The sequence below is a fragment of the Myxocyprinus asiaticus genome, chromosome 28 (assembly GCF_019703515.2).
Source record: "Myxocyprinus asiaticus isolate MX2 ecotype Aquarium Trade chromosome 28, UBuf_Myxa_2, whole genome shotgun sequence".
Classification (NCBI taxonomy): domain Eukaryota; kingdom Metazoa; phylum Chordata; class Actinopteri; order Cypriniformes; family Catostomidae; genus Myxocyprinus; species Myxocyprinus asiaticus.
Genome location: NC_059371.1, coordinates 29,445,636 through 29,464,616, shown reverse-complemented (window position 1 = coordinate 29,464,616; position 18,981 = coordinate 29,445,636). Strand labels below are relative to the sequence as shown.

Genomic DNA, 18,981 nt, shown 5'->3' with positions numbered 1-18,981 from the left:
TGTGTATCATCACAAAAAAAGAAAAATATCGACTTGTCCCTATTTTTATTTAAAAAAATTCAAAGATCTGTGTCACATTGAGGCACTTACAATGGAAATAAACGGAACCAATCCATAAACGTTAAAATACTCAGTTTATTTATTTATTTATTTTTTTTGCATGTCTCTTTGACAGGTTTTGCTCTTGTTTTACTTTTAGCATTGTTGCCTGCCGCCACCTTATGCCTGGCAGTCAAAAGTGTACCGTGCTCAACAAGTGCTGACCGACAGGCGCGGCGCACGTTGCCATGGCGAAGCGTCACTATGACACCGGTAGCAGAAGGCGAGGCGTGGATTCAGAGATTTCACTCCTTCAGTAAAGCACATATTACTCTTCAAAAACCACCATCTCCGCCATAATCGACCTCAGATGTCGCTACAACCAAACGACCCCGCTCTGCATCTCCTTACCGAACTAGAGAACGTTTTGCTGATCGTTTTGGGTCGTCTCTAGAGTGTTTTGTGCTGTCCTAGTTGCACGATATAATCCCAGCTAGCTCGTCATGTAGCTGGCTAGCGAGTTTGTGAGCCGTTAACCGAGGCATATTATAGTTCTACCCGAAGAAACTGAGAAGAAAGACATGGAGACTTAAAAGGACAAGAAACTGGTAAGCACTTTGTAAGAAACTTCCACTCAGGTTCAGTGTTACACATTCTTCGTTTGCTATGGATGTGTTTTTGTCTCTCGTGAAAACAGTAACAGTCAGGCAGTAAGTAAATAAGAAACAATCGCAGATTCTTTTAATTTTGTAAATATATATGTGTTAAGTATGCACGATGTTTACTTGCCATGGCAAGGACATGAAGCTGTTCATAAGATGACGTTTATACATGCTGCCTGAAAGCGTTTTGTTTTAAAAATGAAGACATGTTGATGAAGATTCCTGTTGTTTATGAAAACCTGTAGTTTTACTAACCTGACAACTGTTTTAGTACTTCCCTCATAAAGCTATTCTGTTGTGAAATTGGGCAATGTTAATGATAATGGTTTCCGTAATGTAAGAATTTTCTTTACAATTTATATTGTATATGTTTGAGTAATGTACATTTTTTGTCATCACATAAAATGTTTAGGTGGAAACAGTGTCTTTTAACCTTAACATCAACAGAATTGGCTGACAGCTGTTGTGTTGTGATGGTTAAAAAATGTCACTGCATGTTCTTGGCCTGTCAAGTGCAGATGATCTCAGTGTGATGTCAGAAAATTCCCCAATTTATAGCAGTGCAGCAGCATTCTTGGACTGGCATTACAGAATGTTCTACTGTGATCTGAAGAATCAAGTAGTTTTGACATTCCTGAGATTTGGTGACTTTTAAGTTAGGTATTCACAGTTATTTTTAATGTAAATATTTATAAGGTATTTAAAATGTAAATGTCAACCGATCACAATTTTAATGCGCTTGTTAAAAAGAGTAAAAACTATTTGTAAAGTTAAACACTGCTTTGGGCCTAAAAGTCAAAATTTCAAATAATTTTTGAAATTAATTTTTTTTAGTGATTCCAAATACAAATTTAAACAAACAACACAAGAATACACGGAATCAACTTTTAACAATTATGTGCCCCCTGCCACCCAACATACATCCCAGTGATCAAACATTAAATAACAACAGACTCACATATAAACAAACAATCCAAAGAAAATACTCGATGACATAACAAAAACATATACAATTAACCAACATAAAAGAAAAAGGGTTCCACATCTAATTTTTAATAAAACTCATCTCTCTCCACTGCTCCTCCCTGGCAGTTAAGTGCCCCACTTCTTCCCAGATGCACCCAAACTGCCCAGCCATCTATATGCCATCTCTTCGAATGCTACCACTCTGCCCAGCTCAGTGCACCACTCATGAAATGAGGGCGTATCAGCCGACTTCCATCCCCTTAGCATTACCTGCCTGCCGATCATAACGCTGGTAAGGACCCAGCTCTTTACATGTTTATTCATTATATTAATACCTGCCCCATCACCCAAAATACAAAGTCTGGGGCAAAATAAGATCAGAGTGCCCAAAACCTCACAAATAAAATTCTGAACCTTTGACCAAAACTCTTGAATCTTAGTACAGGACCAAAAAACATGGGCTACGTCCCTATCCTCCAACTGGCATCGCCAGCATGTGGGTGTGTCTTTAAGGCTAAGCCTATACAATCTGGAGGGAGTCCAATAAAAACGATGCATAATCTTAAACTGAATGAGGTGCACCCTTGCATCTCTAGATGCAGACTTGACGTTTTTTAAAATCTTACCCCATTCTCCATCTTCCAGTACTAAATTCAAGTCTTCTCTCCCGTAACTTCTTAAGAGATGTTAAAACCCCATCCCCTAAACTTTAATTAGCCAGGAATAGTACACTGAAGCCTTGTGACCCTATCCAAAAGCAGCAAGCACCATCTCAAGAGTGTCTTCCGCTTTAGGGGGCTGCGTACTACATCCAAAGATGGTGCAAAGCAGCTGTAAGTACCTGAAGAATTGAGATCTGGGAATCCCAAACTGCTATATATTATTTTCAGAAGATCTCAACACTCCATTTTCATACAGGTCACTCAGCGTAGCAACTCCCTTCTCAATCCATTCTGTCCAGCAGAAAGGGGACTTGTTAATGCACAATTTAGGGTTTAACCAAATACTTGCGGCAACGTTCAGGTAAATGTCTGAACTGAACACGTGGGAAACTTCTGTCCACACTAAATGCATGTGCGAGATAACGGGATGTGTATTTACTGCTCCGGGCAGCTTGGTAGAAAGGCTTTGCAATGGCAGGATAGAGGCAAGGACCTCCTGTTCAATAAAGAGCCAGGTAGGGGCTCTTTCAGGCGGAAGCGACCAATGCGCCAAATGTCTGAGACTTAAAGAATAATAGTAAAAAAAAATCTTGGGGAGACCTAACCACCTTTGTCAATTGGCCTGTGTAACTTTTTAAAATGCATCCGAGGACGTTTGCCATTCCAGATAAAAGATTTAGCAATACTATCAAATTGTTTAAAATAAAAGAGAGGAAATTCAATGGGGAGAGACTGTAGTAGGTAGTTGAATTTTGGAATACAATTAATTTTTATAACATTAACCTTTCCAGTCATAGATAAATGTAGTGAAGCCCACCTGTCCACATAGCTCGAAAACATTTTTATTAAAGGGTCAAAATTAACTCTGACTAAATCACATAAATTTGCTGGGAATAAAATACCCAAATACTTAATGCCCTGATTGGGCCACTGAAAGGCGCCCGGCTGAAAAGCCGTTACCGGGCAGTACGTTGTCAGAGCCAAAGCTTCGGATTTAGATCAATTGACTCTATATCCTGAGAACTTAGAAAAGGAATTAATAATTCTATCTAATTTCAAATAATTGAAATCATTTTTAATTGATTGCATGTCCTCCATATGAAGCATCTTTGGCAAAAATAAGTGCTAAATAATCCCCCCCCCATAAAATTAAGAGTTTAGGATTACATTCTTTCAATAGCATGTATTCTTATGTGGTAATTTTGTGTGATTTGACATTTTAACACTTATAGTGTTTAGTGTAGTGTAGTGTTTTTGTGTGTGTGTGTGTGTGTGTGTGTGTGTGTGTGTGTGTGTCCGTCCCTTGATTTGATTGTCCACCCATATGCCATGATACTGTGACATTTATTTAAAGATCTATGTTATGAAGTGACAACACACTGGAGGTGACATCAGCCAGTAAGCAAATTAATGTTGGAGTTATTTGAGATGTGTAGTGCTTCTGTTTTATATATGTTTTCCTTTATTTTGTGATGTTAGTCTTATGTTGTCATGCATAACTTGTCTCTGTTATGGATAGATATTCGGAAAATGTATGTACTTTTAAAATTTGAATATATTTATGTTAACAGATTTTACCCACTAAATGTCCACCCTGTTATTTTCTACCCTGACCCTGCCCACCTAACCAAATGGACATCTGAATTTGTGAAGTCGTTTAGCTTGACCTGAGTGTTTTATAAAATCACACACTTTAAACATAAAGATATCTATAAAAGTATGTTTCATTTTTCAAACGTTTTAAACCCGAAAGTCACCAAATTGAGTGAATGACCAAGTTTGTTCTCTACGGTTTACTTTGCTACTTTACTTTGCATGTTATCTGAGATCTAACATGTTATCTTATCTGAGTCAAGACTTGTTTGTTTTGTATACAGAAATGATTTTACCCAGGTATACAGATTACCAATTAATTCAGGATCATATTTTTAGGGCTTGCTTATTATAAGCAGGCTTATAATTGCAGTTGGACTGCATATGTCTCGGGGTCACAATATTTATTCTGTGAAATCCATTAGACATTTAAATGGATTATAACCATTTGAGATAAAAGAGCGAGGTGAAATGTGAGGCAGTAATTGAATATGTTTAGCATACCATTAAGGAGTGAATGATATTATTGGCAGCTTACAAAGGGCAGTCTAGCCTAAATCTCCATGGTGACAAAGCGGTAACACAGAGAGGTTATCGGGATTCTGTAGGTTCAGTGACTGAAAGAGGAAGGACTTGTCCGTGGTCTTACAAAATGGACGTTTATCATACTTATTGTATGATGTTACAACAGTTCTGCTATGGTTATTTTTTTTGCTTTTCTTAATAGCACTGCAGTTAAATTGCCATATTGTTCTCATTGACAATTGGAGATTTCTTATTTGTACTCAACTTATGCACTTCATGAATTACTGAACTTCACAGACACAATATAATCTATTTCTTTTAAGTTAAATTTGGTAAAAGGTGTTTGCAAAGAATATAAATTCAGTGTGAGTTTAACTTGCACTGTAAGACTAAGTTTTATTTTAAATTATGCTATGTCAGTTGCTTTTGTGTGTGATTTGCTTAATCATGCCTAAATAATGTTAATGTTCCTAATTTTACGGCTGAATACATTGACAGTATCTGTTAGTGGTTCTGGGCTCAATTAGCTGGAAACTATCCAAACCTCAGTAGTAGCTGAGAACTGATGACACGTTACTGGCGTAAATGAGTGTAACAATTATGACAGTAGCTTGATGCAAATCTTGATGGAATCTTTCAGACAGCTTGAGTGAGTGTTTGTCTTTGATTTTTGTGTCACGATTCACTCAAGGCTCCTCAACAACAACCCACACAAACATACATAGACACTCACGCTTGCACACGTACAACCTATTATGTTTTCTGGTTGCATATCTTCCCACTAAATTGCATCTCAACCACACTCATTTGCATACATACCATGCCATAAGACTTATTCTGATTTGTGTGTTTGTATATATGTGTGCTGCTTATTAATTGTGAGTGAAGCACCTGTATCAGTGACATATTCAGTCTCAGCCTAATCCAAATCATTTTGTATTTATCGTTGTAGAATGTGGGAAGACATGGATTCAAATGTAGATAATCAGGAATCAGAGCACAGCCGATTGTCTCATCGTAGGGATGGCAAACTCTCGGAATCTTCTTTCCAATCTCAGAAAAAGGAGAAATACCATGATGACATAGAGAGCTCAGCTGGGGATTGTGCACGAATCCGAACGCGAGAACTGGACGGAGACCCAGACCGTGATCGTTGTTCAGATGGAGATCGCAGCAGTGCCTCTTTCTACTCTGATGATTATGAAAATGTCTCACACTCTGATCAGTCTCTCTCGCCACGGTCAGCGTCTCCATCAGCACACAAAAGAGGGAGATCTAGAAAGATGTCCAGCAGCCCCTTACATCGAGCAGGTACACACACATTTGCTCACGTCATAAATTTACTTTATTTTGAATTTTCTAAATGCCAGATTTTCAATGTGGTTTCAGACTTTTGGACACCTCTGTATATAGGCATAACCCAAAAAAGGATCTGAGTGATTGGAGGCAGTATGTTTTCCCGTTAACAGAATCTCTATTGTTCAGTCTTAATGAGCAAAACACTTTGAGGATGAATCTCACAAAATAGTCTGGGTCATATTTCACCCTAAAATCAAAATAAATAAATAAATAAGTAAATTGTATTTTGCTTAAGAAATTGAAGCCTATTTTTTAGAATAATTTCAATTTCTTTTTCATTGTGACTATGACATTAATTTAATGAGAGTTAAGCCCATTTTCCCCACAATTCCTAAAGGAAACATGTCATTCTCATTACTGAAATGCAAAAAATTATTATATATTGTATAAATTGTAAAAAGTATTTATATACTCATGGTAGTATTTGTTGTACTGTCTTAAATTTATACTGTTTTAACTTGGCATACCATTAAGCATACCACAACATTTTTATTTATACTGCTTAAAAACAGATTTTAGTATGGTAATATTTTTACTGTTATAACAATAAAAAACAGATCTAAAGAGAATCATCATTGGGAAAAATGAGAATTAAAAAAAAATTAAAAAAATAAAAAATTGTTCAGATGCAACATTATAATGAGAATTAGGAAGGAAAATGTGCTTAATTGTCATAAAAATAATGTAAACAGTGCAAAAAATAATGTAACATCCTAAAATAAAATATTATTTTTTTTAGGTGAAATATTTTGGGGACATATTTTTTGTGAGATTTCCCCCTTGACCAGACTGAAACATCTATTCTAGAGAATTAGAGAAAGAGAGACTGGAGACTTTTGTGTCCTGCAGTACCGATAATGACCAACAGATTGCACAAGAGACATTCAGAGTACAATCATCAAATTAATGGAAAACTACTGCATTTTTTGGCCATTTTCAGTATCACTTAACTATATGCATGTTGGGTCGTATGTATTCACGGATGTGATTAAAACTGACCATATTAACATGGTTAAAATGTTTGAATATGCTTTTTCACTTATTGCCTTATTTACTTACTGTATGCAAAATATAGCAGTGTGTCTAGCAAGTACATCATACAGTGGATATAAAAAGTCTACACACCCCTGTTAAAACAGCAGGTTTTTGTGATGTAAAAAATGAAACCGATAAATCATATCAGACTTTTTGCACTTTTAATGTAAAAATTACAACCTATGCAATGCCACAGAAAACCAAAGTGACACATTTCAGAGAAAAAAAATAAAAATATATAACTTAGAATAACTTAACTGCAGAAATGTGCACACCGTTTTATAATTTATAAAAGTGTTCAGAATCAACCAATCATCAAGCTCATGTGAAATTGTACACACCTGACTTCACTTGAAGTGACTCCGATTAACTCCAAATAAATCTCAGCTGTTCTTGTAGGATTTTTATGACATCTTGGTTGCATGCTACTACAAGAGCCATGGGCCACAAAGAGCTTACAAAGTATCAAGCTGAGGGCTACAGTTTTTTTTCCAAGGCATTAGATACATCATGGAACTCAGTGAAAACAGTCATCAACAAGTGGAGAAAGTATGGCACAACAGTTACATTATCAAGAACAGGACGTCCCTCCAAAATTGATGAGAAGACACAGAGAAAACTGGTCAGGGAGGCTGTCAAGAGGCCTACAGCAACATTAAAGGAGCTGCAGCTCTTTCTGGCAAGTACTGGTTGCTCCCTACGTGTGACAACTATCTCCCGTATTCTTCATCTGTCTGGGCTATGGGGCAGGGTGGCAAGACCAAGCCTTTTCTGACAAAAAAAAAAAAAAAAACATCTAAGCCCGGCAAAAACCTATATCCAGTCTCCCAAAACCATTTGGAAAAATGTGTTATGGTCTGATGAGACCAAGGTTGAACTTTTTGCCCAAAATTGTAAAAGGTATGTTTGGTGCAAAAACAACACAGCACATCAGCAAAAGAACACCATACCCACGGTGAAGCATGGTGGTGGCAGCATCATGCTTTGGGGCTGCTTTTCTTCAGCTGGAAATGGGGATTTAGTGAAGGTGGAGGGAATCATGAATAGCTCCAAGTACCAGTCAATTTTGGCACAGAACCTTCTGGCGTCTGCTAGAAAGCTGAAAATGAAGAGATCTTTCACCTTTCAGCATGACAATGATCCAAAGCACACATCCAAATCAACAAAACAATGGCTTCAGCAAAAAAGGATTAATGTTTTGGAATGGCCCAGCCAGAGCCCAGACCTGAATCCTATAGAAAATCTGTGGGGGGACCTGAAGAGGGCCGTACACAGGAGATGCCCTCACAATTTGACAGATCTGGAACGTTTTTGCAAAGAAGAGTGGGAAAATATTCCAAGTCAAGATGTGCCAAGCTAATAGACTCTTATCCAAACAGACTGAGTGCTGTAATAAAATCAAAGGGTGCTTCAACTAAGTATTAGTTCAGGGATGTGCACACTTATGCAGTTAGGTTATTCTGATAAGTTTTTTATTTTTATTTGAAATGTGTCACGTTGGTTTTCAGTGGCATTGCATAGGTTGTAATTTTTACATTAAAGGTGCAAAAATTCTGATTTATCTTTGTTTAATTTTTTACATCACAAAAACCTGCTGTTTTAACAGGGGTGTGTAGACTTTTTATATCCTCTGTAGTTGTAAAGCAAAAATCTGTACAAACATTCATAAAAACAATGTACTTATTTTTAATGGTTGACCAAAATGGGTTTTTCAATATCTGATGTTGATACTGATGTATATAAATTTATATATGGTAAAATAACAAATAAGCAAATAATAATTTGATTAATCAGCCTGGGCAATGTACAGTAAATGTCTATCACTATTCAAATTTTCTCTTCTTTTCAGGTGTTCGTAAAGGTGTGCCACGGCATCCCCCGCCCCACTCCCAACATCCCCCAGGAGGCATACGATCCCATAGCTTGAGTAAAGATGCACCATCCAAAGATGTCGACATGGTTACTAAGCGCATGCTCTCTGCACGTCTGCTTAAGATCAACGAGCTGAAGAACGCACTGTCTGAGCTACGTTTACATTCGGATGAGCTGCAGCGTGAAAACCGTTTATTGCGACAGCTGCAACTGCGGCAAGAGAAAGCATTGCATCGCTACAACGACACAGAGAGTGAGATTTCACAGCTGCTGTCTCGCCACAACAACGAGACTCATGTTCTGCGCGAGAGGCTGCGACGCAGTCAGGAGAACCAGCGTGCAGCTGAGCACAGACTCAGGGAGACGGATACCCAGCTCCAGCGCTGTCGAAGCCAGCTGCAGAAACTGCAGCGACTTGCAGACGACCAGAATCTCGGAGAGAGGGAGGAACTCTCACGCAAACTTATGCATGCTCAAGCAAAACTGCAAGAGAGTGAACGCAGAGTGAAGGTAGATGGACAACAACAAAAAAAATTTACACACACAATATGTTGTATACTTGCATGCATGCATGCATGCATGCTTGTGTAGACACCAGGTATCTTTCAATTAAAATAGAATTTTAAATAGAAGTTAAAAAATTTTAACATCTTTAGCAACTGTTACCAGAGTGATTTATTCCAGAATGAAAAGGTTATTTATGTGAATGTCTTTTTGAATTACTGTGTGTGTATTTTGTGTCCATAGGAATTGGAGAAGAACACTGAGTTGAGTAGCGGGAGCTTTCAGAGGCAGCTAGCTAATGAGGGGAGAAAAACTCAAGATGCCCAACAGGAAGTTAAAGCACTGCAGGAGGAAGTGGAGAGACTTTGCACTAAACTAAAGGTCCCAAACACATCCAATAGACCAGTTACAACACAAGTCATATGCAGTTTTGGGTGTTAATGTCATTCATTTGATCAGATCCATCAGTGTTCAATTTGTTGTATCTGTTTTCAGGAGAAAGAAAGGGAGCTGGATGCTAGGAACATCTACTCTAACAGGATGGTGAAAGCTTCTTCTAAGAAAGAAGTAGATAATGGCAGCAAGAGGAAAGGTAAACCAGTCTTTGTTGATACTGTTGGTTGAAGTCCCAATGCACATCTGCGCCAATGTACCTTGCTCCCAGGGCCCTCTTTGATACTTAAACATTCAGTCCATAATTACTACTAGCAGACAGACAATGACTCCATAGCAAACATCTTCCTATGGTGATAATATTCCCATGTGCTTCAGTGGTGACTCCAACTCTTTGTTTTCAAAGGCAAAGATACAGTAGTACAAGTAAAGCTCTGTCAGCAGTTATGAATTAGATACTTCACCTAAATATTCACACAACAAATACACAACAATGGGCTTGTTTGAAAAATAACGTTTTAAGAGAACTCAAGGTTTTATATGGACCTAGAAGGTTGCATTAATGTATAATGACTTTGAAGCATATTTTCGGGTAATATTTCTATTGTGTGGAAAATTTACAATGGGGTCCAAAAATCTTAGACCACTAGAGTAAATGCTTCTATTTAGCATTTTTCTAATGTAGTACAAATTTATTTCATTATCAGTATAACAATGTGAATGAAATGTTGATTTGCAAAAATTACATAAATAAATAAATAAATAAAACCTGACTTTTGGACCCCACTGTATGTGTATGCAGTATATACATGTCTTTGCAATTAACTTTTTTTTGTTCTGTTTTGTGTTTATATATTTTGAAGACACCAGTACAACCAGAACTAAAGCTGTACAGACTGAGGAAAGGACATCCTCAGTGGATTTCCCCTCGCCTCCTCCAGCTCTTAGCAATGAGCTCCCACCTGATGACCAAAGTGATGATTACCTCTCTCTGAAGGCATGTACAATTAATTTAATAAAATCTTGAGATAACAGTGTGTATACAAATTTCATTTCTTTTTAAGACAAGTTTATTTTCTAAAACAGCACACTGGTTTATGTGCTAAAGGGGTCATGACATGAGGAATCAAATATTCCTTGGTCATTGCACTATAAAAATATACTGTAAAGCCCAAAGTATACTTCGATTCTGATGCGAACGCTCGGTGTCTGGGTACAGTCAAACGCGAGCCTGTCAAAGTATATTCCATTTGACGGTGGACGCATTTACAGGCGTTTGATGCATGCACACCACGACTGCCATGAGACGCCGGACAATTTCTCTTCATAAGTTTAGACCCATAAAGTTGTCTTTATAGTCCTTCAGACTCGAGTTATACAAAAGCAGGTATCTCCTGACCTCCTCACACACGTGCTCTTGATGTGCATATCTACTGTTGCTGTTTTTACCTTCATCTCCTGTTATTTACCAGCGATTACATCTTCTAGCGTTTCTTCATGATAGCAATGTCTCAAATGTGAGTACTACCACCTTGTGGATCCACTAATTTGTGCAAATAATTCCAGGCGCATGCACATTCTGCGCGTTCAAAGAAGCGAGGTTAGATAAATCGGGCTGCACGCTTTCAATGCTCAAGCACTCTGCTGATGACGAGATTTGCTTCACGTGTCTATACTTTGGGCTTAAGTTTCAGAACTCAAAATGTCCTCACTGCAAAAAGAGCATTTGTTGAAGCCAAGCTGCTAAAATGACTCATTATCTACTTCCTCCACATTGTTATGCCACACTGTGGTAGACATTTGCATCTGATCGCCTCCGCAACGACACATCAAAGCCTAATTTACCTTGTTACTTCTGTAGCCCCCCCCCCCCCAGTAGCGGTGAGCAGTGAGATGGTAAGGAGAGAGCAGGTCAATCAAGAGTAGAGAGCCAATCATAACAGTGGCCATTTATCGTCAAGTCTTAAAGGAGAAGCAGCACCAAAAACAAGTGTTTCTGTCAGAGGGTCAGAATGAGGGTAGAACATTTTATTTATTTATTTATTATTTTTGTGTATAAAAATGTATTCATATTATAAGTAACCCTGAAGGAACATATTAAAATAATAAAAAAGGCATGTCATCAAGACCCTTGAATACTTAAGCATTTATAATTACATAGCTGCTGTTTATTATATGTCATAAAGTGTTCACATTAAATTCTGCATGGTGTCATCCCATATGAATTGTCTTCAGTCATGTTTCAGAGTCAGTCATCTCCTTTCATATGATAATTGCAGTTCTTCTTTTTTTTTCTTTTTTTGATAGATTGCTTTAGCTGATTAGGTTTTGATTTATCCCTTTCCTGTCTCTCTCTCTCTCATTCTATTTTATCACCTATTGATCTTTTAGTCAGCGCACATACCAATGAAACTACTTGTTAATTAATCTCGGAGTAATTTTTTAATTATTGATTTCCAGGTTCGAAAGCCTACTGGGAATCACAGGGTAAAAAAGGTTGGACTTAAATGCCTGTCCTTTTACCGAATGCAGCACTGTTTTACCACAATTCTTTTTGTGCTAGAATAGACACAAGTCTGCACTTACTGTGGTTCAGATGTTTTCTCCCAGAGCAAACTTTGGCTTCTACACATGTCTTTAATTTTGAATTGCATTGCTGCATGAAGTGCTAACCTCTTAACCTCATCTAAATCGTTTTAATTAACAGAAGAGCACTAGTAACCTAGTTGATTACATTATCCTGCTTGCATGGCTACTTAATAAATGGACATGAAATATTTATATACAAGAATGACAACATTTAAATGCATGTGTAAGATATCAGCGAGCAAACCTTGTGTTAAATTGGTCTAATTTTATTATTTCTCTCTCTGCACCTTTCTGTTGTTTTGATTTATGTTCTTCTCTTTCTGTCCTTTTGTGTCATCCTTTTTTCTATAATACATCAGCAGGATCAGCAAGGCAGAAAGCAGAGACAGAGAGAAGTAAAGGACTGGAAGATCCAAGATTTATGGAGAGAGAGGGAGAAAGAAAGGGAGAGGGAATCAGCAGTGGAACATACAAGAGAGGAGAAATCAAAAGAGATACCACAAGACAGAGAAAGAGAAATGGAGCTACTGAAAGACAGGGTGAGGCAAAGACTACTAGATCAACAGCTCAACTCGCATGAGAAGAACTCAAATGGACACAGAAATGGTAGGAACAGTTTATATGGTCTAATTATGCTGGTTTGACTGATTATTGTAGATATTTGATATAAGAAATATACAGACATTCTGTAAAAATACAGACTTTTGACAAGTGTTAATATAGACTTTAATTTGTAAGAGGATAAAAAATGTGTGTCCGCAAATTATTATATATATATATATATATATATATATATATATATACACATTGCATCCGGAAAGTATTCAGAGCGCTTCACTTTTTCCACATTTTGTTATGTTACAGCCTTTTTCCAAAATGGATTAAATTATTTTCCTCAATTCTACAAACAATACCCCATAATTACAACGTGAAGAAGTTTGTTTGAAATCTTTGCAAATTTAAAAAAAAAAAAAAAAAAAAGGAAAATGTACATAAGTATCCACAGCTTTTGCTCAGTACTTTGTTGAAGCACCTTTGGCACCAATTACAGCCTCAAGTCTTGGCACACCTATTTTTGGGCAGTTTCTCCCATTCTTCTTTGCGGGACCTCTCAAGCTCCATCAGCTTGGATGGGGCACGTCGGTGCACAGCCATTTTCAGATCTCTCCAGAGATGTTCAAGTCTGGGCTCTGGCTGGGCCACTCAAGGACATTCACAGAGTTGTCCCATAGCCACTCCTTTGTTATCTTGGCTGTGTGCTTAGGGTCGTTGTCCTGTTGGAAGATGAACCTTCACCCCAGTCTGAGGTCCAGAGCGCTCTGGAGCAGGTTTTCATCAAAGATGTCTCTGAACATTGCTGCATTCATCTTTCCCTCGATCCTGACTAGTCTCCCAGTTCCTGCCGCTGAAAAACATCCCCACAGCATGATGCTGCCACCACCATGCTTCACTGTAGGGATGGTATTGGCCAGGTGATGAGCGGTGCCTGGTTTCCTCCAGACATTACGCTTGCCATTCAGGCCAAAGAGTTCAATCTTTGTTTCATCAGACCAGAGAATTTTGTTTCTCATGGTCTGAGAGTTCTTCAGATGCCTTTTGGCAAACTCCAGGCGGGTTGTCATGTGCCTTTTACTGAGGAGTGGCTTCTGTCTGGCCACTCTACCATACAGGCCTGATTGGTAGAGTGCTGCAGAGATTGTTGTTTTGCTCTCTCCGCAGAGAAACGCTGGAGCTCTGTCAGAGTGACCATTGGGTTCTTGGTCACCTCCCTGACTTAGGCCCTTCTCCCCCGATCGCTCAGTTTGGCCGGGAGGCCAGCTCTAGGAAGAGTCCTGGTGGTTCCAAACTTCTTCCATTTACGGATGATGGAGGCCACTGTGCTCATTGGGACCTTCAATGCTGCAGAAATTTTGCTGTACCCTTCCCCAGATCCGAGATCCTGTCTCGGAGGTCTACAGACAATTCCTTGGACTTCATGGCTTGGGTTGTGCTCTGACATGCACTGTTAACTGTGGGACCTTATATAGACAGGTGTGTGCCTTTCCAAATCATGTCCAATTAACTGAATTTACCACAGGTGGACTCCAATCAAGTTGTAGAAACATCTCAAGGATGATCAGTGGAAACAGGTTGCACCTGAGCTCAATTTTGAGTGTCATGGCAAAGGCTGTGAGTACTTATGTACATGTGATTTTATTTATTTTTTATTTTTTATTTTTTTTATACATTTGCAAAGATTTCAAACGAACTTCTTTGATGTTGTCATTATGGGGTATTGTTTGTTGAATTGAGGAAAATAATGAATTTAATCCATTTTGGAATAAGGCTGTAACATAACAAAATGTGGAAAAAGTGAAGCGCTGTGAATATTTTCCGGATGCTGTGTGTGTGTGTGTGTGTGTGTGTGTGTGTAATTAATATTTTTTTTTTTTCTTTACCAGAAAAAAGAGTTTATGTATCTAAGTATGGTAAAATTATGTATGCTGTTTGCAAACATTTTGGTTGTGACTGAATATTATTACTGTACTTTTAACTTAACCAGCTGTGTATGGTAAAAAAAAAAAAAATGTGTACAGTTAATTTAGTGATGAGTACTTCAATCATACATTACCAAAAACGTATTTATAGGCTTCCCAACACACCATAGGTACATGTTTTAAAGCTATGGCTCTGAGGGTCATAAAGGAATAGTTCACCCAAAAATGAAAGTTCTCATCTTTTTCTCACCCTCACGTCATCCCAGATTTGAATGACTTGAACACAAATGAAGATTTTTAGAAGAATATCTCAGCTCTGTAGGCTCTTAGGAAACAGCCTTGAGCAAGAATAAATAGAGCTTCCTACTACTGTAGAGGCATTAAGAGCCAATGACACTCTTATAGAGCAAATAAATACAAAGATAAACCTTAAATATATAAAAGGCCTGTAGAAGTGCAGCTAATATCGCTGAACACAATCTTCAATAACTGAATTTTTCAATCATACTCTGATGTAAAGAGACAGAGAGAAGTAAAGGACTGGAAGATCCAAGATTTTTGTCAAATATTTTGTGTATTTGTTGAAGGGATTAGCTGCAAATGTAGAGATTACTCTTTCTATTACTTTTCCAGTAGGTCTGCACAGAGAGGAAGAGGATTGGAGGATTGGCCTATCTGATTCTCGGAAGGAGGAAGAGATCAGGAAGCATTGTGAACTGGAAGAGGAAGAACTTAAAGTGAGAAATCAGGAAATCCATGTGGTCAATCAAGAGCGAGCTGAAGAGGAACGTCAGCGCAAGGAGCAACTATTGGCGAAGATGCGAGAGATTGACATGCAGACTCAAGGCCAGGACTCTGACTTCTTTTCAGACGAGACGGGAAGTGTCCGCTCTCCACCACGGTTGTCCGAGCAGCGAAACCAGAGCGGTATTTTTAAATTAACAGACCCAGATGAGAACCTAAACAAGCTTGGGAGCGGGAAAAGAGCGGCTGGTCTCCGAGCACAGCGACCTAGTGAGGATCTCGACCTTGCCTTTAGCAGCTACGCCCCATCTTTCGGTAAATCTGCTCCCCGGGGTGGTTTGGGCTCACGGAATGCAAATCAGACCTCAAACTCACAGCCTCCCCGAGAGCTGGATGGAGGGTTGGATCTCGGTGGTATTGTGAAAGAGAGGAAGTCAAACCTCATGCAGCAGCTTTTCGGGTCCACTGCCACGCCTCCACTTTCTGACCCACCCAGCAGAATGGAGATCCTGAGCCCCCCTCTTACGGCCCAGCTCCCATCAGGACCAATGAGTGGACGCAGCAGGGACACAGACACACCAACTGTACTAAACACCAATTCTCTCCTCTACAATAGAAGCACTCTCCAAGTCTCTGAGAGCCGACCCGCAGTTAGGGCCATTACATCATTTGATGATGACATAGAGGAAGTTACACTCTGAATGGGATGCCATTATAAACACTGGGTATGAAAGAATCAGTTTCTTGAAAACAGGAAAAGAGCATCCAAAGACCCCCTTGGTATTGTGCTCCTTTATGAATAATCTCTGATTAAAGAATACTTAGTTTGTTTACCATGCCACTTTCTTTACCTTCCATGCTCTGGGTGAATCATAGAGGAAGTTTCACTATTTTCACTAGTAAGTTATGCAAGGGAAAAGCTCATTTCATGCCTGTGTGCAGGGTCCAAATTTTACAGTCGCCAAGCACCAAATGTAAGTTAGAACTGTAACCAGTTAGCTGGGAACATTATTAGGAGCCTCAACATGATACATGGTTTAAAGACTGGATTACACTCCCCAACTTTAACCCCAATTTGCTATTGGGATGTGTTACTTGTCGACTCCAGTCAGCAGATTTTGGGCCAGTTGGAGTTGACAGATTTCACAGAATATTTTTAGTGTATGATAGTACAGACTCCGATTTCTTACCCTCAAACTATGATTACACTCACTTTAGAGGGGACTATAGAAGAAAATCTAGCAGTGTATGATGCTCCAAAACTCAAATCTGAAGTCATGCGTGCATGCTGGTCATACAAATGGAGATGGAGAACAAGCACTTGAAGTTGGACTGTAAAAATAATAGTCTCACAATAATGTAAGTGATTCAAATCAAAGTCATAAAAACCACCTATCTAAGAAAGCATCTGACAGGACATGGGAATGTCCACTAAACATCTTTTTACCTCAGTGAAAAATCTGAGGTTTACCTAGAATGACTAAAGGTTTTTTTTCCATGTGATGACATGTGGAATAATCCTTATATTCCATTGCACAAAAACAAAAATATATCAACACAGTCATGATGTTTCTAAAGGTTTTTATGGCAGTTGCAATTTCACTGTAGACTGGTTCATTTTAAATATGATGCTGCGTTTCACTCGATGATCTGCACTGTTTGCCACAAATGTACAAAAAAAAAAAAAAAAAAAAAAATTAAATTGCCATAAATACAGAAAAAGATATATATTTTTAAGACAAATTATGTGAAATACAGTTTCATGGGTGGTCAGATACAGTAATGGCCAGTACATTTTCTTAGTTCATTCACCTTTGGCAGATTCATTTGGAACCTGCCAGTGTGTGTTGTTATAATTGCTGAGAAACTTCCTTGCATACCACATGGAAAGCAATTATTGTTAATATTGTTTTGAGATTTTCTTTGGAAACATTTACTATAAGAACTTGATAAGTAGGAGGTAGTGTGCATTAGCTGGTAGTCTACTGTAAGTTACAGTTTATGTGTTTGTCTGTGAGAGGAAAAGCTCTAACCCTTCAGTAATGATATGACTGTGGCAAAGCTCTGTCCTCTCACAGAGCCACTTTGTGGCTTGGCTGACTCATCTTAAGACTGTGTCCTCTTTGAACCAGTCCTCCCACACAGCACTTTTTTAGTCATTCTCCTCCACATCTTGCATTAGATGAATGTCAGTGTCAATTAGTTTATGTGACAAAGGATAGTGTTTGAGAGACAGCTGAGTTTGTAGTTTTCAGATAAAATAATGAGCCAAATACTCAGAGTCCGTTCTGTTGTTTTTGTGTTTATGCACACTGTGTGATCACATTTGGGTTATAATATTAATTAAACCATTGAGAAATTTGAGTAAAATAGAATTCTCTGCAGATGTAGTGTCTTTGTTTGCTTGGTTACACATTGTGAGTTGTTTTAATTGTTTGATTTATCAAGTAATTAAATCGAACATATGTAATGGACAAATATAGTTTACTAGGTTTATACAATTCTAGTGATTTGGTCTGTATTACTACAGTGTCTCAGGGGTATGTTGAACCAACTCATATACTGAGAGACCTCTTGTAAAATTTAAAGGGATAGTTCACCCAAAAATGAAAATTCTCTTTATTATTTACTCACCCTCATGATATCCTAAGTGTGTATGACTTACTTTCTTCACAGAATCTGAAGAAAAAAAGAAAAATGTCTCAGCTCAGTAGGTCCTTAAAATGCAAGTGGAAGGTGATCCGACCTTTGAAGCTCCAAAGTCAGCATAAAGGTCATTCATACGACTCCAGCGTTTAAATTAATGTCTTCAAAAGTGACACAATCACTTTTGGTGTGAAAAATATAAATATTTAAGTACTTTTTAACTATAAAGCACCGCTTCCAGTCAGTAGCGGTAGGCGCGTGTGACGTAATCGCATTGGCATGTTCACGTGAGAACTGAGGCACGTGCGACACACCCGGAAGAGCAGTGCTGTTTACAACTGAGTAGGATGAACGCTGTACAGAAGCTTAGTTGGTTTTGGTTTAAATCTATATTTGTATCTGTCTTTACTCACAATGGTGCGTTTGTGTGCCTATCCTGGATGTCTCAACCGAGAGAACATGAGATTACGTCCGTAACATGCCAACGCAAATTCATCACACGAGAGACCACGTGAACTCTGTGCTCTTGTCAATGCGTATACTGCTGCTTACCGGAAGCGATGGTTTATAATTAAAAAATACTTAAACGTTGATCTTTTTCACACCAAAAGCAATCGTGTCACTTAAGAAGTCATTAATTTAACCACAGGAGTCATATGGATGACATTTATGCTGACTGTCTGTGATTTTTAGAGCTTCAAATACCTGATCACCATCCACTTGCATTTTAAAGACCTACTGAGCTGAGATATTTTTCTATTTTTCTTCAAATCTGTCCTGGTGAAGAAAGATATTCATACAGACATGTGATATCATGAGGGTAAGTAAATGATGAGAGAATTTTCATTTTTGGGTGAACTATCCCTTCAAGTAATTATGTGCTTGATATTGTTGTTTATTGTGACCTTTGATGAG

At 38.3% G+C, this 18,981-nt stretch overlaps 1 protein-coding gene across 4 annotated transcripts; it reads left to right on the top strand.

The window, feature by feature from the left end:
* The first annotated feature begins 327 nt into the window (after positions 1 to 327).
* Positions 328 to 18,027, top strand: LOC127419487 (lebercilin-like). Of its 4 annotated transcripts, none has more exons than XM_051660909.1 (9): positions 328 to 647; positions 5,400 to 5,758; positions 8,691 to 9,223; positions 9,461 to 9,598; positions 9,713 to 9,809; positions 10,474 to 10,607; positions 12,071 to 12,106; positions 12,559 to 12,805; positions 15,313 to 18,027. In XM_051660909.1, the coding sequence occupies exons 2-9, from the start codon at positions 5,401 to 5,403 to the stop codon at positions 16,119 to 16,121; spliced, it is 2,352 nt and encodes a 783-aa protein (XP_051516869.1). In that variant the 5' UTR covers positions 328 to 647; position 5,400; the 3' UTR covers positions 16,122 to 18,027. The 4 variants fall into 4 exon arrangements, with proteins under 4 accessions (XP_051516869.1, XP_051516870.1, XP_051516868.1 ...); XM_051660910.1 differs by having other exon boundaries at positions 12,562 to 12,805; positions 15,310 to 18,024; XM_051660908.1 differs by having other exon boundaries at positions 15,310 to 18,024.
* Positions 18,028 to 18,981: the final 954 nt, after the last annotated feature.

Coding starts and splice junctions, on each gene's coding strand:
- LOC127419487 (XM_051660908.1), top strand. CDS start 5,401: ATGTGGGAAGACATGGATTCAAATGTAGATAATCAGGAATCAGAGCAC. Junction 9,224..9,460: donor AGAGTGAACGCAGAGTGAAG/GTAGATGGACAA, acceptor TTGTGTCCATAG/GAATTGGAGAAGAACACTGA. Junction 12,806..15,309: donor CTCAAATGGACACAGAAATG/GTAGGAACAGTT, acceptor TTACTTTTCCAG/TAGGTCTGCACAGAGAGGAA.